The following is a 25,302-nucleotide window of genomic DNA, read 5'->3' as shown; positions in this document are numbered from 1 at the left end:
TCTGTCATGCATCTTGACAAAGGAAACAAGAATCAAACCATCATAGCCAAACAAATAATATGCTAAAAAATGATTAAATATACCTTGGTAAATAATGTTATTAATTCATGTAAAGAGGTACATAAAGCTCAATCAATAGCTAATATGAGTTATTATTTTGTGGTCAAAAAAAGAACAACAAAGTCTTAAACAGAATGGGATTGACATGGATCTTGGAAGCTAAATGATTTCAGACTGATTCCTAGAAATTTAAAGGAAATAGAGATTATTATGGTAATTCCTGGGAAGTCAAATTTCATAGCCCCCAAGATAGGGAAAAGTTCTATCACTACCATATGTATTAATACAAAATATGCACAGTTCATATAAAAGATTTTTGCATATTACATACCACCTTCTCAAACTTCTTGGAAAAATTCTGCCAGAATCAGCCCTGGGTTCCTCTTTCCTTCCATCTATTTGTTTAGGAGGTTGGCTGTTTGGCTTTCATTCTCCTACTTTAAAATGCCAGGTTTCTGTGTCATCTATCATCTACAAAATTAGCTTCTGAGAAACACAGATGAAATTAAGCAAATTCAATCTGTTGGCTTTCTAAATATTCAAACTCTTCTAGTTAATAGCTTTTAGTCTTATTTTGACAAGTATTATAATCTAATAATACAAAACAATAAAAACAACAGTGAATAATAAATTATCCGAACAGCCTGGGTTTCAGTTTCCTTACAGTGAAATTTCTTTTTAAATAACTCTGGAAAAAGAACAAAAAAACCTGGCAAAGTGCCAGCTCCATTTGCATCAAGTTCTCCAAGATGTAAACAAAACATTGACAGCACTTGGCCCAGCTGAGGAGTCTTCCGGTTAAGTGGCAGCTCCGTTGTGCACTTCACCCATGTGACCCACGTGATTCCTACTCAGGTATTCTGAAGGAACCTTGGAAAAGAGCTTGGTATCATCTCACTGAAGGGCCAATTAAAATAAGGCAGCAAAACGTGGCAAAACACCAGAAACACTAAAAAGCAAGCCTTTCCTTCTTTTCCCAGCCACCCCCACTTCCCAAGCTTGCTTGTTTAGCATGAATCAAGTTAAATGAAGCTTGGAAATCATGTTGTAAAAGATGTGCGGTAAACATGAAAAGATGATGTCCAAGTTCAGTGGATGTTAGCTGTAAATTTCAATAGCAAATCAGCCCTGCAAGTGCCTTGGAACAAATGGGAAGATCTCAGATGACTGCACACCACAGAGACTAAAGGATGAGTTTGCTGGAAGCACATCTCCTAGAAATGAATCCTGGGCTGACATCTCACAGAAAGCGAGTAGAGAATATTCAAAAACCATTCTCCAGAAAACAAACACAGAAAAAATAATTCTGACATAGAACTTAGAAAACTAAGGTTCAAGAGATGTATTTCTTCTACTATTTCACATCTTTTTGCAAAAAAAAAATAAATATCTAACATGCCTATGTGCCCTCTGTTACTACCCCTGCTCCTTCAAGCTTTTAAGTCTTCCACCAACACTCGGCCCTCTTCAATAAGATCAGGAAGCATCCACTGCTCCCAAGAAAGAATCATTTTAAAGATAGACCCCAAAGTCTACCCTTCACTTTTCAAATTTTTACTATCACAGAGAATAGCCCTGTAATAGTAAAAGTGTCTCTTCTGACACAAAAAAGCACCTTATGCCTTGGGATGGGAAGGAAAGACATGGTTCTTTAACCCAAGGTCTCCAGTCTGAGGCAGGCTGAGGTCCCAGAGCCTAGAGGCAAGGAGAGTCAGAGGAAAGCCAGTGCCCCTACCCTAACCCAGGTGCAATCACAGAGATTCTGCAAAGCCACGGCAAACCTGTGTCCTGCTTCCCAGGTGGTACCCAGGGCAATGGCCAGGTCCCATCATTTTGTACCCCTAAGCCCTAGTGCTCAGGAGAACAGAAGTGGTGATAAACCAAGTCCATCTTTTAGGCTGGAGCAACTCCTTCCTCCACCAAGACCCTGCAAAGTCCATACTATCAGAAAGAGCTTTCCAGTTCTTAGCATTTCCCAGGAAGGCTTGGGAGACAGAGAAGAGCAGTGACCATAGAGGCAAGGGGAGCCCAAGTGTGGACCCACTCCCACAGATCAGAAAGGAAGCATGCACCCTGTAAGTGTCCACCAGAGGCGAACGCTGACAAGCCAGCCAATGACAGCCAGATCAGCGAGAATGGCCAAGGATGGGACCCCCTTCCCAACCAGTGAGTAGCCCAGAGGGTAAACCTGAGCTCCAACACACCATCCAACACACATGTGGCAGGAGGATGTTCTGAGGCCCAGTTGAAGGAGCCAACACGACATCACTGAACAATAGGGTCACAAAAATCTACACAGAAATGTGTTCTCACTGGAATCAGGGAGTCCACAAAAGAAATGTGTGAAAAATAGTCCACTTGAAGATTTAAGTGCTGTGGGAAAATGAAGCAGCAAAGGGGAACAGGGAAAGAACAAATTCAAAGGTACAAGTTTAAAGGGATCAAGGATGGTGGCTTTGGGATAATACTGAAGTCAAGATCTAAAGGATGAACAGAAAATATCAACTAGGGTAAGTCTGTACTGAACAGAAGGACTGAGTTCCCAGTATTAGCCTGAACTCTGGCTGCCAGGCCCATTGGGTTTCAATCTGAAAATTAAACCTGATGAGAAGTGGAAAACCTTACCTATGAGTGCATTTTTAAAATTTGTGATCTGTGAAAATTATCCACTACCTATAAAGAGTGTTACAGTTTTCTTCTGCCCCTTCATAGTTACAGTGTCTTATTACAGAGAAAGCAATTTATATTTTTATCATTTTTCCTTAGGTAGTATTTTTGTAACCTGTATATATCTGTGTCATATCAACATACATATATTCTTGTTTTTATGGCTCTGGGAAGGAAGCTGAGGGCCTCGTGCGTTTCAGGCATATGTACTACCACCGAACCACACCCAGCCAAGTTAGTGCTATCTAAACATTGACTTCAGAGTCAGCTTAAATCAATACATGCATGCATGCACTGAGAATATCATTCTCAGCTTTTCCTGTCCTACCACTGCACTGCCCATCCCAAGCAGAAGCCTCATATCACTAGGGAAAAAGAAGTGGTGGGAAAGGACAGGAAATCTAGTGCTAGTTTTAAAAAAAACCTCTCAGATGAAACTGATATGACTTTTCCCAAGTCAACATCAACCACCTCTTTGCCCCTAGAGATAGAAACATGCAATCAGCTTTTGACCTCCTGTGTTCTGTTGATTTAATAAGAGCAGGTGCTAAAGCAAAGCTTAAATAAATGACATTAAAGTTCAAAAAGTTTATTTTCATTTCAATCAGTAGTATTTTTCATCTCAGGCATATCAGATATCAGGGCCACATGCTTTTGGAGTAGATTCCTCTCCAGTGGCACTTTTTATTTGTATAGTAATTCAACTCAATGCTCATTAAAACATACAGTGGGTAAAGGGCTTAATTTCATAATAAAACTGGGGAAATGAGTGAATTTAAGAATACATAATGTGTTGTATTTTCATTTCTTGCTTATGTGCTGAGAGAGAAAGAGAAGCAGGCAGGAAAAGGACAAAAACCACAATGAATCATATTCTGCAAAAAATCCTTAAGTAATTTTAGTGAAGCGATGTATATTATATATCAGAAAAAATAAATAAATTGTTGCCAAATTGGGAATATAGCTTCTAATACCAATTAATGTACTGAATTTACATTCAAAATTCCCTAAACTATATGCAAAAGAGATTGAAGCAAAAATATACTAATGTGGGAAAATGTTACTATGCCACAATGTTGCTCTTTCACACATCACAGCCCTGGGGCTGTGGTAGAAATCCAGTGCAGGAGGTTGTGTCTCTAAGATTGCCCAGCTGGCTCCATCAGCACCCTGGTCTCCTCTAATCTGGTCAACTTCCTTGGAAGGCAGCTCTCATGACACCTGGACAGGGTCATATAAAATCCTGCCCTCGAATCCATCCTTCCTCTCCTTTACAATCTGTCATCTCTGGTTCCTTCCTACGTAAACATGCTCATGTATCTCCTAAGCTTTCAAAAAGGCTTCCTTCCCCAGGTCCTCCAGAAATCAGCAGCTAGTTTTCTCTCGACTTCTTAAAACCCAATATATTGAATCTGCTGTCTTCTTCTCATTCACTTTTTTTTTTTATTGTTGGTCGTTCAAAACATTACATCTTTCTTAATATATCATGTTTCACAATTTGATTCAGAAGGGTTATGAACTTCCATTTTTACCCGTATACAGATTGCTGAATCACATCGGTTACATCAGTTACATTTCCATTGATTTACACATTGCCATTCTAGTGTCTGATGAATTCTGCTCTCTAACCTATCCTCTACTATCCCCCCACTCCTCCTCTCCCCTCCTCTCTTCTCTCTCGACCACCTCTACTGTAAAACATTTATTCCACTTGTGTTCTTCTTCCCTTACCCCTCACTTCCTCTTGTATGTAATTTTATATAACCCTGAGGATCACCTTCCCTTTCCCTGCAATTTCCCTTCTCTCTCCCTTTCCCTCCCCCCTCTAATCCCTATTTAATGTTAATCTTCTTCTCCTGCTCTTCGTCCGTACTCTGTCCTTAGTTACTCCCCTTATATCAAAGAAGTCATTTGGCATTTATTTTTTAAGGATTGGCTAGCTTCACTTAGCATAATCTGCTCTAATGCCATCCATTTCCCTCCAAATTCTATGATTTTGTCGTTTCTTAATGCAGAGTAATACTCCATTGTGTATAAATGCCACATTTTTTTTTATCCATTCCTCTATTGAAGGGCATCTAGGTTGGTTCCACAATCTTGCTATCGTGAATTGTGCTGTTATGAACATCGATGCAGCAGTGTCCCTGTAGCATGCTCTTTTTAAGTCTTTAGGGAATAGACCGAGAAGGGGAATAGCTGGGTCAAATGGTGGTTCCATTCCCAGCTTTCCAAGAAATCTCCATACTGCTTTCCAAATTGGCTGCACCATTTTGCAGTCCCACCAACAATGAACAAGTGTACCCTTTCCCCCGCATCCTCTCCAGCACTTGTTGTTGTTGGCCTTCATGATGGCTGCCAATCTTACTGGAGTGAGATGGTATCTTAGGGTAGTTTTGATTTGCATTTCTCTGACTGCTAGCAATGGTGAGCATTTTTTCATGTACTTGTTGATTGATTGTATGTCCTCCTCTGAGAAGTGTCTGTTCAGGTCCTTGGCCCATTTGTTGATTGGGTTATTTGTTGTCTTATTGTCTAATTTTTTGAGTTCTTTGTATATTCTGGATATTAGGGCTCTATCTGAAGTGTGTGGAGTAAAGATTTGTTCCCAGGATGTAGGCTCCCTGTTTATCTCTCTTATTGTTTCTTTTGCTGAGAAAAAACTTTTTAGTTTGAGTAAGTCCCATTTGTTGATTCTAGCTGTTAACTCTTGCGCTATGGGTGTCCTATTGAGGAATTTGGAGCCCGACCCCACAGTATGTAGATCATAGCCAACTTTTTCTCCTATCAGACGCCGTGTCTCTGATTTAATATCAAGCTCCTTGATCCATTTTGAGTTAACTTTTGTGCATGGTGAGAGAAAGGGATTCAGTTTCATTTTGATGCAAATGGATTTCCAGTTTTCCCAGCACCATTTGTTGAAGATGCTATCCTTCCTCCATTGCATGCTTTTAGCCCCTTTATCAAATATAAGATAGTTGTAGTTTTGTGGGTTGGTTACTGTGTCCTCTATTCTGTACCATTGGTCCACCCGCCTGTTCTGGTACCAGTACCACGCTGTTTTTGTTACTATTGCTCTGTAGTATAATTTGAAGTCTGGTATCGCTATACCGCCTGATTCTCTCTTCCTGCTTAGCACTGTTTTTGATATTCTGGGTCTTTTATTATTCCATATGAATTTCATGATTCTTTTATCTATTTCTACAAGAAATGCTGTTGGGATTTTGATTGGCATTGCATTGAACTTATAGAGAACTTTTGGTAGTATCGCCATTTTGATGATATTGGTTCTGCCTATCCATGAACAGGGTATATTTTTCCATCTTCTAAGGTCTTCTTCTATATCTTTCTTTAGGGTTCTGTAGTTTTCATTGTATAAATCTTTCACCTCTTTTGTTAGGTTGATTCCCAAGTATTTTATTTTTTGGGGGGATATTGTGAATAGAGTAGTTGTCCTCATTTCCGTATCAGAGGATTTGTCGCTGATATACAGGAATGCATTTATTTATGCGTGTTGATTTTATACCCTGACACTTTGCTGAATTCATTTATTAGCTCTAATAGTTTCTTTGTAGACCCTTTTGGGTCTGTTAGGTATATAATCATGTCGTCAGCAAATAGTGATAATTTAAGTTCTTCTTTTCCTATTTTTATGCCTTTAATTTCTTTCGTCTAATTGCTCTGGCCAGTGTTTCGAGAACTATGTTAACAGAAGTGGTGAGAGAGGGCATCCCTGTCTTGTTCCAGATCTTAGAGGGAATGCCTTCAATTTTTCTCCATTCAGAATGATGCTGGCCTGTGGCTTATCATAGATTGCTTTTACAATGTTGAGGTATGATCCTGTTATCCCTAATTTTTCTAGAGTTTTGAACATAAAGGGTTGCTGTACTTTGTCGAATGCTTTTTCTGCATCTATTGAGATGATCATATGGTTTTTATTTTTAAGTCTATTGATGTGGTGAATAACATTTATTGATTTCCGTATATTGAACCAGCCTTGCATCCCAGGGATGAATCCTACTTGATCATGGTGTATAATTTTTTTGATATGTTTTTGAATCCGGTTCGCCAGAATTTTATTGAGGATTTTTGCATCTAGTTTCATTAGAGATATTGGTCTGTAGTTTTCTTTTGAAGTGTCTTTGTCTGGTTTAGGGATTAGTGTGGTGTTGGCCTCGTAGAATGTATTTGGAAGTTCTCCCTCTTTTTCTATTTCCTGAAATAGCTTGAAAAGTATTGGTACTAGTTCCTCTTTAAAGGTTTTGTAAAACTCTGCTGTATACCCATCCGGTCCTGGGCTTTTCTTAGTTGGTAGTCTTTTGATGGTTTCTTCTATTTCCTCTATTGTTATTGGTCTGTTTAGGTTGTCTATATCCTCCTGACTCAATCTGGGCAGATCATATGACTTAAGAAATTTATCTATGCCTTCACTATCTTCTATTTTATTGGAGTATAAGGATTCAAAATAATTTCTGATTATCTTCTGTATTTCTGAAGTGTCTGTTGCGATATTGCCTTTTTCATCCCGTATGTTAGTAATTTGGGTTCTCTCTCTTCTTCTCTTCGTTAGCATGGCTAAGGGTCTGTCGATTTTATTTATTTTTTCAAAGAACCAACTTTTAGTTTTGTCTATTTTTTCAATTGTTTCTTTTGTTTTGATTTCATTAATTTCAGCTCTGATTTTAATTATTTCTTGCCTTCTACTCCTTTTGCTGTTGTTTTGCTCTTCTTTTTCTAGGATTTTGAGATGAAGTATGAGATCATTTATGTGTTGGTTTTTTTCTTTTTTTAAGGAATGAACTCCAAGCAATAAATTTTCCTCTTAGAACTGCTTTCAGTGTGTCCCATAGATTCCGATATGTTGTGTCTGTGTTTTCATTTAACTCTAAGAAGTTTTTAATTTCCTCCTTAATGTCTTCTAAAACCCATTGATCATTCAGTAACCTATTGTTCATTCTCCAAGTGATGCCTGATTTTTCCTTCCTTCTTTTATCGTTGATTTTCAGTTTCATTCCATTATGATCAGACAAGATGCATGGTATTATCTCTACTCCTTTATATTGTCTAAGAGTTGCCCTGTGACATAATATATGATCTATTTTTGAGAAGGATCCTTGTGCTGCTGAGAAAAAAGTGTAACTACTTGATGTTGGATGGTATATTCTATATATGTCAATTAAGTCTAGGTTGTTGATTGTGTTGTTGAGTTCTATAGTTTCCTTGTTTAACTTTTGTTTGGAAGATCTGTCCAGTGGTGAGAGAGGTGTGTTGAAGTCTCCCATGATTATTGTATGGTGGTCTATTAGACTCTTGAACTTGAGAAGCGTTTGCTTGATGAACATAGCTGCACCATTATTTGGGGCATATGTATTTATGATTGTTATGTCTTGTTGGTGTATGGTTCCCTTGAGCAGTATGTAGTGTCCCTCTTTATCCCTTTTGATTAACTTTGGCTTGAAATCTATTTTATTAGATATGAGTATGGACACTCCTGCTTGTTTCCGCAGTCCATATGAGTGGTATGATTTTTCCCAACCTTTCACCTTCAGTCTATGTACATCTTTTCCTATCAAATGCGTCTCCTGCAGGCAGCATATTGTTGGGTCTTGTTTTGTGATCCATTCAACTAGCATGTGTCTCTTAACTGGTGAGTTTAAGCCATTAACATTTAGGATTACTATTGAGATATGGTTTGTTCTTCCAGCCATATTTGTTTATTGATGATACTAAACCTGATTTGTTTTCCTCTTTGATTACTTTCCCCCATTTACTGTCCTACCTCCCAATGTTGGTTTTCAATGTTATTTTCCACTTCCTCTTCCTGTAATGTTTTGCCAAGGATTTTTTGAAGAGAAGGTTTTCTAGCTGCGAATTCTTTTAACTTTTGTTTATCGTGGAAGGTTTTAATTTCATCTTCCATCCTGAAGCTTAATTTCGCCGGATACACGATTCTTGGTTGGAACCCATTTTCTTTCAGTGTTTGAAATATGTTATTCCAGGATCTTCTAGCTTTCAGAGTCTGTGTTGAGAGATCTGCTGTTATCCTGATTGGTTTACCCCTAAATGTAATCTGCTTCCTTTCTCTTGTAGTTTTTAAAATTCTTTCCTTATTCTGTATGTTGGACATCTTCATTATAATATGTCTAGGTGTGGATCTCTTATGGTTTTGCACATTCGGCGTCCTGTAGGCTTCTAGGATTTGGGATTCTGTCTCATTCCTCAAGTCTGGGAAGTTTTCTCGTATTATTTCATTGAATAGATTATTTATTCCTTTGGTTTGGATCTCTGTGCCTTCCTGTATCCCAATGACCCTTAAGTTTGGTCTTTTAATATTATCCCATAATTCTTGGATGTTCTGCTCATGGTTTCTTAGCAGTCTTGCTGAGCTGTCTATGTTCTTTTCGAGTTGAAATACTTTGTCTTCATTGTCTGATGTTCTATCTTCTAAGTGATCTACTCTGCTGGTAGTATTCTCAATTGAGTTTTTAAGTTGGTTTATTGCTTCCTGCATTTCTAGGATTTCTATTTGTTTGTTTTTTATTACCTCTATCTCCCTGTGTAATTGATCTTTTGCTTCCTGTATTTGTTTATGTAGTTCCTTATCAATGTGATCTTTCATTGTCTGATTTTGCTGTTTCATGTCTTCCTTGAGACTCCAGATCATCTGAAGCATGGATATCCTGAACTCTTTATCTGACATTCCATCTGATGCAGCTATTGCCTCTTCTAAAGTTGAGTTGACCTGCATTGCTTGTGGTCCTTTCTTTCCTCGTCTTTTCATACTGCCGCGTGGTTAAGAGCCGGGCGGGTGGGGCAGCCGCTTGCAGAGCGAGAGATGGGCCTCCCGTGAGAGCCCGGATGGTGGAGGGCACCTGCCGGTTCGGGCGGGGCGGTCCGCGCAGCTCCCGGTGCCAGCCGCTTGCCGAAGCGGGTGCTGGCTGCGGGACTAAACTCCTGCACCCGCCGTGGAGCCGGGTACCTGCAGCCGCGTGGTTAAGAGCCAGGCGTGTGGGGCAGCCGCTTGCTGAGCGAGATAAGGGCCTCCCGTGAAAGCCCAGATGGTGGAGGGCGCCTGCCGGTTCGGGCGGTGCGGGCCAGCCACCGGGTGCCGGCCGCTTGCAGTAGCGGGTGCTAGCTGTGGGACTAAACTCCTGCACCCGCCGTGGAGCCGTCTGTGGAGCCAGGTAGCTGAGGCCGCGTGGTCAAGAGCCAGGCAGGTGTGTGGGGCAGCCGCTCACTGAGCGAGAGATGGGCTTCCCGTGAGAGCCGCTTGCAGGAGTGGCTGATGGTTGCAGGACTGTACCTCTGTGCGTGCGTGGCCAGCCAAGATCCACTTCTCTGGGACAAACTGTCACTTCCAATAAACCTACCAGTTCTCGGCTGCTCTCCTCTTAAGGGAATTTTGTTAGAAGTTCCTCCGTAGGTAGGCTGCAGCTGTTCCAATGGGTCTTTCTGGTCCCGTTAAAGTGGAGACATTGGAATCGCTGCTTCCTCGCCGGCCGCCATGATGGATCCCCCTCATTCACTTTTTAAAACGTTGATTCCAATCTGGTGTTCGTAACCAACTACCATTTTATTATTCCACTTCATACCTTTGCAAAAGTGTCTGAATTTGTGTATCCTCTTAGAGCTCCCATGTTGCCCCTTCACTTCCCCCCAGAGGGAATGATTGCCCTGAATTGAAGTTGGCTACTCCTGGGCATAATTTTCCTAGGCTTACTGGGCTCTGTAAACCAGATCTAAGCCACACATCATGTTCCTGAAGTTTAAACAGTATTATACTGTGCCCATCATTAGCGTTTTCTTTTTCTCAAGGCAATGTGTTTTGAGATTTGTCCTACGTGTTCGTTTAGCTAAAATGCATTTGTTTGAACTACTCTACAGAATCCCAATACAGATATCTAAAAGTTAAGTTTTAGATTCTCAGTGGACTTTGACGTTCTTTCCAATTTGCTGCCAATCTATGCTATACAATCTATGCTACAATGAATCTTTTCAGGTGTGTGGGGTTTTTTTTGGCAGACAGATCGGGGTGTGCCAGGGATTGAACTCAGGGGCACTCATCCACTAGGCCACATCTCAGCCTTATTTTCTATTTTACTTAGAGAGGGTCTGAGTTGCTTAGTAGCTCATTTTTGCTGAGGCTGGCTTTGAACTTGGCATCCTCCTGCCTCAGCCTCCCAAGCAGCTGAGATTACAGGTATGTGCCACCGTGCCCAGTCTTAGGTATGTTTTATATGCAAAAGCTTCTCTAGGGTCCATGTCTAAATAAGAAATAGTTGTGTCCTCTCCAATTTTATGATATCAGGCTAACTTGGTCTTCATAGTAGTTGTACTGATTGATAGTCCCATGAAACTTCTCAGTTTTTGCCAACCTTGTGGGAGCAAAATAGCTTCTCCTTGTGATTTTAATTTACATTGATTGCCTTGATATTAGTAAGGCTGAGTGTCTTTCATGTTTATTGGATGTAAATTATCTGTATCTTTTGCTAATTTTTCTATCATGACATCTAATTAATTTTTAGGAGTCTTGGTATTGTTCTGTGAGTCTTTTCACTTAGTTTATTATCTCCTTTGATGCACATAAGTTTTTCAATGTAGTCAAATTTATTAGACTTTTTGTTTACTCACCAGTATCTATGGAACATTTAATCATGTGGTGGGGTTTTACAGTGAAGGAAGCCAGGGTGGAAAATAGACAAATAAGTATCACCACCTCACAGTAGGATTGGAAAGATAAAGCAGGGCAAAGGAAATGACAACGGCATGAGACAGGATATGGAGGAAAGGCTCTCCAAAAACATTTTACTGAATTAAAAATTTAAATGAAGCGAGAATGAGCATTTTTTCTGCTTAAAAAAATGCTTCCCCATTCCAAGGCCATGAAGATAGCCTATGCTGTTATCTTCAAAAAATTTTTGTCTTATGCAATTAGATCAACCTGCAAACATCTGTGTATGGGGCAAAGGAGAAATCTAGTACTTTTCCCATTTTGAAATCAATTATCTGAGCTCTGCTGACTAAGTGGTCTATCATTTTCCCACTTATGTGCAAGAACGCCTTCAGCATATATCGAATTTCGACATGTGCACGTACGTCTTTTGGGACTGCCTTTGACTCATGTGTCTCAACTTTGTATCACTCAGTGAGATATTTTGTCTACCCTCAACATTATTTTTTATGTTCACCTGTGTTGACATTTATAACTATAATTCATTCATTTTACAATACCATATCCAACATCATCCTGAACAATAATCCACACACACACCTTCTCTTTATTTATTTTTGCTATTGTAAATAATATCGATATAGACCACACTTGCATGTCTGCTGGTGTACTCTCTCTCCAGGGCACCTCTCCAAGGGTGGAGCCACTGGCTGAGAAGGTGTGCGAGTGCACAACTTGATACCATGAGGCCAAAACACTTTAAAATGGTTCTGAAACTCCGCCCTTTCAGGTCATGCTGACCTGTATCCATGTTGATACAGTTACTGCCAATTCCCTGTGGCAGCTGGAATAAAAATTAAATGGTATCTCATGGTGAACTAAGAAATAGTACAGACCACAGGTGAGAGAAGTTCTCATTATAATACCACAGGGAGAGGACTCAGTTCCTCTAGGAGACAAATGTACTGCAAATCCTGTGTCTGAAATTTAGAAAGAACTGAGGTGGTTATTACATGGACATGTATTAACCCAGTTGGTTCAACAGTAAAAGAAACACTTCTTTATGAGAAAAGGTAATTATTTTAATGATTTGTTTTGATAGTGAAAAATCAGCTTTACCAACTAGGTTACAAGGCAAAAAAAAAAAAAATCCACTAATGGAACAAGAAAAATTATACCCCAAGGTTTTAGTGAAGTACAACCACATACATAACACACACATATAACACAAACACACACAGAGAGTACAGTATAACAATTATTAACTACGATATACTTTCAAAGATAATATGAAATTAATGTTTCCATTATTTTATCTAGGTGAAAGAGAAACTGGTATACTGATTTGTTGTGTTTGGGTTTTTTTTTTTTTATCTTTTTAGCACCTTTTTCATATACATTTCAAAAATCTGAGAAAACTGAATGACTCTAATGACAGAATAATAAATTATTTTGCAAATTACTCAGTTTCCAATTATTTTCTTCCCCCAAAATTGAACAAAGGCCTGATTGAGTTGTCACCAGAAAGATCATTAAGTGGGAGTTTTCATGATAAACAACAGTGATTTTTGGTTCACTGAACTGAATGATCTTTTAATAACAAAAATTATGTATGTGAACAAAGAATGCAACTGATCTTGCAATTTGTCTCAAAGGCAAAGACTGCTGGACAAAAGAACATCACTCAACAGTATGATCTAGTGTGGGGCAAATGGACTGGAAATACACTTCAGAGAAAAATGAACAATGTAAAATTCCCCAGTTATCGATATTTTCATGTGGTTTTTAAGTAGATTCTGATGGCAGATATCTCAGCTGTTACCATGAGATACACTAGAAACTGAAGAGAAAGAATCACTTCAAGACACAAATGTATGAAACATACCATAAAAAATCACACCTTTTCCTCCTGTTCACATGTTTGGAGAACACATCTAGAACCTAAGAACTTGCAAGGTCATGACACAGCTTCCACCAGCTCTCTCTGGAAGCACTGAGCACCATGTGTACAGCCTGCTGCACGAGGCCCTGTCTGGTATGGCTGCGATTTCAGCAGAAACAACATTTCCACTTGGGTTTCATGTTTATCTAGGGGAGCCCGAAGCCTGGGGATACAACACACATGAAGAGGGGCTACTTTGTTCTCATCTCCATGGTATTATTTACCACATTCCCAGAACTGCTACTGATAATGTGTGGTCTCCACCAGCGGTACAGAATAGAAGACACAGAGATAAACCCACAAATTTGTAGACATCTGATCCTTGACAAAGGCACCAAACCATACGCTGGAGAAAAGACAGAACTTTTAACAAATGGTGCTGGAGTAACCATATGTTACCCATATGTAGAAAATGAAACTAGACCTTTATCTCTTAACCTGCACTCAACTCAAAATGGACCAAAGTCCTAAAATTAGACCAAAAACTATGCAACTCCTAGAAGGCAATGTAGGGTCAACACATTAGGCATAATGATTTTCTCAATAGGACCCCTAAAGCTCAGGAAATAATGCCAAGAGTTATGGAATGACATCAAATTAAAAAGCTTATGCATAGCAAAGGAAACAATTTAAGAAAGTGAGAACCTACAGAATGGGAGAAATTCTTTGCTAGCTACTCTTCTAACAGAGGATTAATATCTAGAATATATAAAGGGTTGAAAAAAAGGTAACACCAAAAAAATCAATTAATAAACAAGCAAATGAATCAATAAATTTTCAAAAGCAGCAGCTAAAATGACCAACAAATATATGAAACAATGTTCAACATCACTTGCAATTAGGGAAATGCAAATCAACTACACTGAGGAAGGAGAATGGGAGAAGGGAGGAAAGAGAGGAGGGAAAGAGGATCATGAACTGAAACTGAATTCTATGCAGGTATGAGTTTATCAGGGTGAACCCAATGCTACGTACAACTATAAAGCTCGAAGAGAAAAGAAAAAACTTCACTGAGATTTCATCTCACACCAGTTAAAATGGAAGTCATCAAGAATATAAATAATAATAAATGCTAGAGAGGCCATGGAGAAAACGGACACTTTTAAACTGCTGGTGCAACTGTATATTAGTACAACCACTATGGAGATCAGAAAGGAGTTTCCTCAAAGACTAGGCATGAAAACACCATACGACCCAGCTATGTCACTTCTCAGTATTTATCCTGAAGAATTAAACTCATCTTACTACAGTGACACATGCGTACTCATGTTCATAGCAGCACAATTCACAGTAGCCAAACTACGGAACCATCCTAGATGTCCATCAATGGGAATGGATAAAGAAAATGTGATATATAATTTTTGTATCCCTTTTTCTTTAGTTAGCCATAAAGAAAAATGAAATTATGTCATTTGCAGAAAAATGGATGGAACTAGAGAACATCATTTTACATGAACTAACTCAGAAGGTCAAGAGTCATGTGTTTTCTCTTATATGCAGAAGCTGAAGATAAGTAAAATAGGGGCAGTTCTCATGAAAATCAAAGGGAGACTCAGAGAAAAGAGACCAAAGGAGGTGAGGAGTGAGTGAGGAAGTGCCAGAGAGTGACCAAATGATATTGTTATATTGTTTGCATGTATGAATATGTAATAATAAATCTCATCATCATGTACCACTATAATGAACCAATAAAAATATGTGAAAAAATAACATGTGGTCTGCAAATAGTGGCTTGAATATCTATGTTAGAATAAATGAAAAAACAGTAACATCACAAAACAGCTACTATTCATCATATACCTGGTCATTTAGTACCTAACACTTCTCTATGAAGCACGTAACTTCAAGGACGGTTAGCAGTGAGGTCACTGATGTTTACAAGGCTAAGCCCTGCCACAGGTACAGGTCACAGCGCTGCAGGCAGAGCCACTCCCACAGCATGTGCCTGCTCCTTTCCTGTCTTCAAACAGAAATAACAAAACTGACTTCGTAATTATTCCTTAAGCATGTTTTCTTTATAAAATAAAATTATAAATGATTTTGATAGAAAGTGGAAAGTCATAAAATCATAAATACAGATATAAGTGTTCACACACAGAGACACCAGGAATAAGACTCTATAGAACACTACCAAGCACACACTGAACTTTGCTCCTCCTCTCAGCTACCTGAGAGTCTACTGCCCACCACAGACATGCAGCAGCCCCTGAGACTTGGCTCATTTGGATTTCTGAGTCTGAACTGGATGGCCAAGTGCCAGCGGGGCACCCAGGTCTCCCTGGGTCTGAGCAGGCTGCACAGAATGCACCCTGGAGTGCAGGGTCACTGCCTGTCACTCAACTTACTTCTTGGGGAGCTTCATTTTTTTCACCTTTTCTTCAGCATGTTCATCCGCTATACCCACGTGACATCCCAGTGCCAACAAAGTCCTGCAAAACAAAGCAGACATGAGCTGCAGGTGCCTTCCCCATGTCCAGACATCACAACCTCACAGCTGTGAAAGGGACAGTGACCCACACTCAAAGCACAGCACCAGTCTGTTGTCTTAAAGCCAAACAAAATTTTTAAAAAAATTTAAATAGTTGTGGATGGATAGCCTGACTTTATTTTATTGATTTATTTTTTTACGTGGTGCTAAGGATGAGTCCAATGTCTCATATATGCCAGGCAAGTGTCTGCCACTGAGCTATGGTCCCAGTCCTGAACAAAATTTTTTTATTTTCAATTCTTTACTTTTGAATAACGAGTAAGACCCTGAAAATTGAAATGGCACAAAGGAGTTACTGGAAAGTTACGTCTCCCCCATGCCTTCTGTCTAGAGCTTTTTCCTGCCCCAGAGGCACCGACTGCTACCCTTCTTGTACATCTGCAGTACAAGAATGGGGGTCTGCGCACACTAAAGAAAAACGTACGTCTATGTGAATGTGTGTCCCAATAGTGGTGTTTCTGCCTTTCACTCAAATGGGCATATACAAGAGGCATTTCTCTAAGACTCACACTTTGACTTTATACTACAACCTTCAGATCACTATCCTTTCTTGTAAAGCTGATTTGTGTTTTAACCTCCCTGGAGTTGGGAACATCAGAATGTTTTTAATCCATTTTCTTTTCATTGTCTTCAAGGCAATCTTCAGTCCTCAGCTATTATAAACAATGCTGCAATGAACAACCTCTTATGCTGAGTACACTCACCACCTCCCACTCCGTATGCACCTACCTGCCTACCTAGATTTCCATGTTTATGGAAGTCCATTTAACCATCTTGACATGGATGGATTGATGGAGAGATTGATAGAGCAATAGATGTCCAAATACACATTCTAAATAAAGAATATGTGACTTAAAAGGGGACTAAAAACAGACAAGAAGCGGGAGTTAAAGGGTGATTAGAAGCTGTGAGTGAATGAGGAAGCCCAATAGACTCCCAGACACCTGGTCTGTTCTGGGGCACCTACAAGCAGGAAAGAGAGAAACTCAAAGAAGCCTAAGATGGAGAAGGATAAAAAAAATATCAAAGTTTGGGAAATATGTATAATGTGCAAGCAAGCAGTCATCCGGAGGAAATGTGGGGGGAATACCCTGTAAGGACTCCCAACATGACTGCTTTTGAGCCCCTGCTGTGGACACCAGGTACTAATGATGTGTCAATGTGGGTTCATCAGTGTAACAAAGGCACCTGGTGGGGCATGTGGATGATGGTGATGAGCATGGCATGGGGGAAACCCTGCCTTCCTCTACACTTCTGCTGGGAACCTAAGCTGCTCTAAAAAATTATCATAAAAATAACTATGGCATCTGCCTCCATGAAGCTTAGAGTCTCACAAGAAAGGCAGATATTAAACAACCCTGGAAGTGAGATTATGAATTATAATGAGAGCTATAAAAATTCTGAAAGATGTTCTAAGAGAAGGCAGGAAGTGATGGGAAAATCTCTACCAAGGAAGTGACATTAGTGTAAGCAGAGAAGAAGCCATGTGAGCCTTAGGTAGAGAACTTTCCAGGGAAAGGAAAGGGAACAGACAAGGCAGAAAAACACTAAGCTCACTGGAAGGAAGAGCTTGTGGGAGCTGGAACACAGGAACAAGGGAGGGTAAGGCACAGACACAGCAGGCCCTGTAGCTCCTGTGAGGATATGGGGTTCAAGAGCACCAAGAAGTCACTAAAGGACTTTAAGCATCCCATGGGTGGGATGTGCATGTGTGCAAACATGGGATTCCATGTGCGGTGTGGAGACAGGGTGGGAAACCAGCTGGGAGTCTGTGAGTAGTCTGGGTGACAGTGATGGCATGCACAGCAGCAGTGGGGGCGGGGGACACACTGGAGCTGCACTTGGAGGGACTAATGATGAGCTGGACACAGGTTAAGACAAAAGGAGGTGTTCAGGATGACTCCAGGTTCCTGGCTGTGCAGCCAGGTAAGTGGCCGGAAGCACAGTTGACAAAGAGGTGACGGTGCTTCATGATGCACTGAGGAGCATGTCACCTGTGGGCTGGGTATACACCTCCTCCCCTTAAAGCAGGTGTCTGTGTTAAGGATCAACAGTGGGGCACTGTGAGCACCTGTGTGGTATTAAATCATGGGTGTAATGAGAACATCTGCAGAGAGTGTGTTCCAGGAGAATAAAGGGCCCAGGGTTGAACATAAAGATGGAAACATGCATGACTGGGAAGATCGGTGCCAGCAATGACCAACTACAAAAACAAGCACAGAAGAGGGAGAAGAGGGAGGACCACCTGCTCCTTTAGAAAACAGTGATGGCTTGCCCTTACCTACCATCTCCCCCGGTGTCGCTCTTCTCCACTGTCCTGTGTCCCTCATTCCACCCTCTCCCGCCCCCATATATGTACCAGTGCCCTACAAATGATGCTCAAGAAAAAAAAATATGTAGCCAGGAAAAACATCACTGACATCTAAACATTCTACAAAAGCATGTTGTTTTTGGTTAAACACCATTATAATATGAATTTCCAAACCCTGACTTATTGATTCATAATTTAAGACCTGAAATTTGTACAATATTGTATCAAATGAGCATTAAACCAGAAGCTAGAACCCCCCAGTCCACTCAGGGATACCTGGCTGCACACTCCAGTGACCTGTGCTGTTCACAAGTCTCCATGGTGATACACCATATACAGGTGATAGTTCAGGTCTAGAGTAAGTCATCTGCCAATTATTTACATGGTCACAGAGAGAGCACCACATTATATTCACAGTAAATCACCCACTCCATCCAAAATGAGCAACATGCTGGAACAATTTTCTGCATCTTCACTATTGTCATGTGTCAGGATTCAATGAACAAATATATACACCCTCCATGACATACTGTAAAGCCAGCAATAGAAATCCTGGATGGTGCTTGCTCTGCCAGACAGGTGGTTGTGAAGGCTTCACCAGAATGCTGTCACTGAACCCCCACATCATGCCATGAAGTACACACATTACCATCACCAATGAACAAGGAGAACAAAGTCTAAGATCAGCAAGGCCGATTCACTCCAAGATTGCCTTGGTGGAGCAAGTCCTTGGGCCCTGGCCCCCCAAGGCCAGATGCTATTCTCTCAGGAACTTTGCTGGGGCCCTTGCCAAATAAGTAAATGAACAATAGAAACACAGAAAGCACCCTACTTCTTCTGCACAGTGGAAATGGACACAGTGTGAATTTGGGAAGAAGAGCTTTACCCCTTCATTTTTAACGAAAATAGGTAAAATCATTTCATCAGAAACCATATAAACAAACACTGCAGTAGCTATAAGAAACATTAGCAAAGAAATGTTAAGAATGAGCTCATGAAAAAGGTCGTTAGCATTCACCATAGGGAGTGACACCACAGTTCATGCATCTAATGATTCATCAAACCATCCACAAGTAACTGTCAGGAATGAGAGTGGATTATTCACAGCAGGCGGGGCTCAGCATTACATGCAAATATGATTTCTACACTCCAGGATTTACTCTTTGTGATAGATGTCCTATCTGTCAATCACTAAAATTACAGGGATGTAGTTCAGATTTAACTAAATTATGTTGTAAAAGATGGGGAAATCATGAGTTGCCATGAATTACTAAGCTAAATATACAAACCTCATGCTATGACCCAAGGAAAGGCAGGACACACTAAGTATAAAATCCCAGGGTTCAGACACAATGCACTGCTCAGACAGGCAAGCCCTCTTGTGCCATCTTCAGTAAAGTCTTAAGTTACTTGATTTGTGTGTATTCCTCCTCCTTTTAAGTTACTAAAAGGAGGCATGCCTGAAATCCCAGCTACCTGGAGGCTGAGAAAGGATGATCACAACTTCGAGACCAGCTTTAAACAGACCTCATTTCAAAATTAAAAAAAAAAAAAAAAGTTAGAAGGGCTGAGGATGTAGTTCAGTAGAAGAGTGCCTTTGGATCCAATTCCCAGTACTCAAAACTAACAAACAGCAAAAAAGTTGCGAATAAAACAGAGACTTACTTTGTTTAAATAAAGCAGAGACTTCATTTGTTTATTTCCCAAATCCTAGAATCTGAAACATTATTTAAGTTTTATGTTCTGGTCCTTGGTAAAAAGGCTTCAATGGAAATAACTCCTTACTCTTTGAAAACAGAAACAAATCAAAAGGACAAACAAAAATGTACCAGGTAGTGACCTATGTGCATAAAACCAGTTCTACAGGACATAAAGGATGAAAGAGCCTAAAGAAAAGTCACAGGCCTTTCAAAAACATTTTCTTAACTTTTTACCTAAATTTGAAAGTACATTCCTTCTTTATTCTACTCAGTCCCACTTACCTCTGCAAAGGAAAGTGGCCAATTCAAGAGCTCAGTGGGCACAAAGCCAGTGAAGAGCAAAGTTGCCTTTATGAGACGATATAAAATCGCTCACAAGAGCTTTTCCCCAACAGTGCTGTCCAGATAGGAAGTCCCTCTAGGACTTCCCCAAAAAGGGTGTTGTGGCTAAGTACACCTAGAAACACCAGAGGCTAACTCCACCATATTAGCTATTGACAGCACACAGGTGTGGAAAGTCCTGAAGCAACATAATGACTGGCAATAGAGTGATTTGTGAAGTGAAGATAACTTACAAGGGATGAAATCAGCAAAAATTACACTTCTTTAACAGTTTTAATCCAGCACCCTTTAAATAGGTCAGTTCAGTACTTCTAAAACCATCTATGACAAAGGACTAGTTTTCTTTTAATTTCCAGTTCATCATGGTCTCAATCTCTAATAAGATAAAATAAAACTTTTCGAGTAGAATTAACATTTCAAAATGACAACATTTCAAGTTATCAGCTTAACAGGCATTAAATTTTTCCCTTAAATAGGGATAAAATTCCTAAGCATTTAGAAGTAATATCTTTACTCGTCTTGGCACAGGATCAGTAACAAGTTTAGACTGGCCTGGTTCCTGGCCCATACTCTGAGTAGCACCGCACAGGATCACGAAATCCCCGTACTCTATAATATCCATTGACACCTGTAGTATGCCTTTTGGGAAATGCTCAAGTGGAGCAAAAAGACACAACATATTCCCAACAAATATCCATCCAAACCACCTATACATTCTGGAAAGTTCTAGCTAGAATTCAACTAATTTCATAGTGAGAGTAAAAGCTCTCTTCTCTGGCTTCTTTTAGGTGACATGGATTGGAAAATGAAAAAGCTGAGTAACTCACTTGAGGGTCTCGAGCGACATCTGTAAGTTGTAATTGCGCTCCTGTTCAGGCAGCTTGGAGAACTCCACCAGACACGGGTGCTGCCTCTTATTGTCATCTCTAACCTGGAACACAACAGAAAATGGGCATGGAGTACTCTCAGATATCAGACACAAGCAATGGTGCTTCAGTGGGTGGCAGTGGAGACCCAGCACAATAAGCAGCACTCAGGGCACTGCCCAGGGATGCTGCCCTGGGATCCCTAGCCCAGGTCAGGTCAAGGGTCAGCAGTAGGGTGGCATCCTCTGCACTCCCTGCTCCCTGGCCCTGTCCATGCCTCAGTTCCCATGGGCCTCTGCCATGCATGCTTCTCTCCTGACGTCCACACCAGGATCGCTCCACTCCTTCCAGCATTTGCTCAAATCTCACTTTCTCCACGAGGTTCACCAGCCTTCCTAACAGGGCAGTGTGCCACCCATCTTACTCTTTTTATTTGTCCAAAATACTTAACAGACTAGATCCTTCTCTATTTATTTTCTGTCTCCCTAATCTTGGAAGAAGAAAGGAGCAAGGATTTGGTTCTTTTGTTCTTTGATGTTTTCCAAACACCTAGAATGTGCCTGATGCATGGCAGACACTCAATAAGTTTAATAAATTAAAACAAATCCTGTGTAAAAACATGTGGTATGGACTTAGTTAAAATTTGCAGTTTTCTGCTTAGCACAAACCTGGTTACAGACATCAATAAACAACATGATTGACTAATACTGAACTTATTGAATCGTCCCGGCTGTTCATTTCATCCCTTGTAAGTTATCTCCACTCTCACAAATCACTCTATTGTCTCAACAAAACTGATTAGCTTAACATAGGCATTTTTCATAGTAACCCTTGGTATGCACAGCTGTCCCTAAGAAGTGGAGTCCAGACCTCTTCATGGATACCTAAACCCATAGATGCTCTAGCTCCTTCTTTAAAATGGCAGCGTTTGTCTAAAACCTTAGAGCACCAACCTGGATATATTAAATTGTCTCTAAATTACTTACATTATCTGATGAAAAGTAGATAATAAGTAAATAGTCATTACACTGTATTGTTTAGAAAAAAAGACAAGAAATAGGAGTCCACATATGTCCAATGCAGATGAAATCTCTTTTTCTTGAATATTTTTGATCTACACTTAGTTGAATCCGTAAATGTGGAAACCAAAGATAACAGAGAACCAACTTGGACATTGTATTATCAATGACATTAAACCAAATTTAAGATTTCAGGAATGAGGAAGATGTTCCCTATTCTTGCATTGGTAATTGTTACATCAGCAAATTTTCTTCTTAGAGACCTAATTACAGCACTAGTGCCTCAGTGGCACTAGATGACAGCCATATGCTGTTAGGGAACACATTCCTCCATAGGAATAATTACCAGGTTCTCCAAATGCCACAGGAAAAGTATGCAAACAGAAAGGAGGACTTTCTTTGTCTTCATGAATCGCCAGGTTAGAAATAACCTCTTCATTGTTTTCTTGCATCATAACAAAAGAATCGGACTTATACATGAAACTAAGTTCTAAAATTTAGCTTGAGAAATATCTAATACTAAATTCTAAACATTAAATAAAAAGTGAACATGTGTCAGTCCCAAGGTAAACCTGCATGGAACTCTACTTTCATCTCTGCCTCAGAGAAGAGCCTATGCCACTGTCCTCTCAGGTGCCTGGAACAAAACAGAACCTGCTCTTTCATGTGGCATTCTTGAACCCTGAATCTCCTGCAATCATGCCCTTTGTCCCCAGGTCAGGCAGAGTGGGGACATTCATTGCCCATCCCCTAGGGCTATGGCTCTTCCATGGGACAACACAGCTCTCTCAGTGCAGGGACCTGAGAACATCACCGCCCTTTCTCAGCATTCTTTAGCATTCTTTAAGCTCTCAGCTCCTCACAGAGTAAAAGCACACTGCCCCTGCCTGAGTGGCCAGACTTCCCAGGGTTCTGTACACAGCACTGTCTCTGTGCTGTGCTACCCAATAGCCAGTGCAGATGCCGGGTTCCTTCCCCTGCTCACTTTACACACTGGCTCCTCTGCCCAGAATCTGGTCCTGCTCTGACTGTTCCTGGCCTCGGGGCTGACATCTATCTCCTGGAAGCCCCCAGATTTCTCAGAAGAGACCTGTGTGTTCCTTTTCTCTCTGTGACTATTGGCATGAATTCACTGAGCTGAACAGGATGCTCCTAAAAGGTAAACACAGTATCTTAGAGCCAAAGTCTTTCCAAATTTGGGTGCCCACTACCAAGCACAACCAGGCTAGTGGAAGGCAAGCAATAAATGTTAAAGGGACATATAAATGATAGAATGGATCTACCTGGTGTTGTTCTATAAAACAGAGCCCTCACATGATGCTCCTGGGAAATGTAGCCCAGATCAACTATAAAATCTATGCAGAAAAGTACCAACTCAGCACACCAGGCAGCTAAGCATAAATTCCTAAACACACAAACTTATTTACAATGTTAACACACTTGTGACTTAGCCTATACACTGGCCAATATCTTACTCTAGAATAAGAGTGATCTTAAGGTTTGGATCTCTAACTATTCAACTGAAAGGAGTTTCAGGGAAGATCTTATAAACAAGCTGGACACAAGTCATGTGTTCAAAGAGAGGAGATGCAAAATCTCATCTGTCACTTTAAGACTTCCCCAAAGAGATGACATGGAACCCAGAACAGGACTTGCCCAGAAGGGTCCTGAGAAACTGCAGTAAGTATTTTTGGAGCACAGTTCAGGAAAGGGGCAGATGGTAGCAGGACTGCAGAGACCCAGTCTCTTCCCTGGAGCCACATGAGGTTCAAGTTGATTCAGAGCACCCTGGACCAAGCAAGGGTAACTTCAGGCAATGGGGTGTGTGTGTGTGTGGGTGTGTGTGCGCGTGCCACTGTTCTACCTGAGACTCTGAAAACTCAGAGTTGTGCATACAGCAGGAATAGTCTGTATAGTACTGAATGAAACTGAATTTAGCTCCATTTTTAAAAAATATTTTTTTAGTTGTAGGTGGACACAATATCTTTTATTTATTTTTATGTGGTGCTGAGGATCGAACCCAGGGTCTCACACATGCTAGGCAAGCACTCTACCACTGAGCCACAACCCCAGCCTTTTCCATTTTTAAAGAGGACACATAACACTTTACTGAAAAGCATAACTATTGAGGTGATTTATGAGCTTGTGGTGAATAGCGTCTTCACTAAGCTCAGCCCCAGAAGAGAGCTGCTCTTACCCCAGAGGCATGCGAATTGCTCTTTTATTTTTCTGCATGAGCTCTTTTCAATTTTCCTAGCCTATAATCATCTTTGCTTCATCTTAAAACTTTTGGTGAATTGTATCTAATTCCTCTGGCATCCAACTATGTACACATTTATAATCTCTCTCTCCTACTAATTTTAACTGGGGGCTCATATTCATTTTATTTTATTTTTTTTAACATTTATCCACTTCTCAATTTTTAAGAATCAAGGCATGCAATACCCAATTAGATACTGAATGAGTGTTTGCTGATGTAACAAATATCTAACCACTGTCTAGTTAATGCAAGGACTTCATCTCTGGACATGCTTTGGCAAGTTTTGTAGTGAAAGCCAGCTCTCCACTGGAAGTTAGAAAACCTGGGTTCCAGTGCTGGATCTGCTACTCACTAGCTATAGGACTTCTTCAAAGGCATTTAACAACCCTGCAAAGAGCCTCAGCTATGTCATCAGATAAACAAATACCAACACGTAACCCACCGCACTCTAATGACAACTCAACTGGATATTCTGTGAGAATGCAAAGCCATCTGCAGAGGAACACTACTGAGTGGTGTTGAGTACCTGGTAGTACAACTTACATGAGCTTCATTCAGAGCTTGAAGCAATAAACTATTACTTGGAGGAATAATTTCTGTATTTCTAAGTTCTTTGTTTCTATAATAAAGCACTACAACCTTTGAGATATTTAGAATAACAAGATTATAAAACAAAAGTAGTAACAAGGTCCTACTAAAAAGAGGTCTTTCAATTTATTGAAAAACTCTAAGATATTTAGAAATTAAGCATTTAGAAACATTTAATCATTACTTCTTGACCTATCCTCCTACTGTGAAACCAACTGTGAAGTTCTACTCACAAATCTCAGTCTACTATGTACAGCTTGAACTAAGAGGAGAGGAAGATCAGACAGAGGAAAGAAAATGGACTTACTTCTTTTTACTTTAGGTTTGAGGTATTTTTTAAGTAGCTTAGAAATGCCTGTTGTCTATTAATCTTGATTTGAAAATATAACTT

General features: G+C 40.2%; 1 protein-coding gene across 11 annotated transcripts in view; it reads right to left on the bottom strand.

Moving 5' to 3' along the window:
• Nucleotides 1-25,302, bottom strand: part of Ryr2 (ryanodine receptor 2) — a 505,092-nt gene that overhangs the window by 231,976 nt on the left and 247,814 nt on the right. For all 11 annotated transcript variants that reach the window (XM_078023113.1, XM_078023103.1, XM_078023102.1 and 8 more), the window contains 2 exons: nucleotides 21,006-21,109; nucleotides 15,683-15,766 (listed from right to left, as the gene is read on the bottom strand). In XM_078023113.1, the coding sequence (XP_077879239.1) occupies nucleotides 15,683-15,766; nucleotides 21,006-21,109 (188 nt within the window). The remainder of the gene's footprint in view (nucleotides 1-15,682; nucleotides 15,767-21,005; nucleotides 21,110-25,302) is intronic.

The sequence above is a fragment of the Ictidomys tridecemlineatus genome, chromosome 10 (genome assembly GCF_052094955.1).
Source record: "Ictidomys tridecemlineatus isolate mIctTri1 chromosome 10, mIctTri1.hap1, whole genome shotgun sequence".
NCBI lineage: Eukaryota > Metazoa > Chordata > Mammalia > Rodentia > Sciuridae > Ictidomys > Ictidomys tridecemlineatus.
The sequence above is the reverse complement of the archived record's forward strand: the minus strand, read 5'-3'. Positions and strand labels throughout refer to the sequence as shown.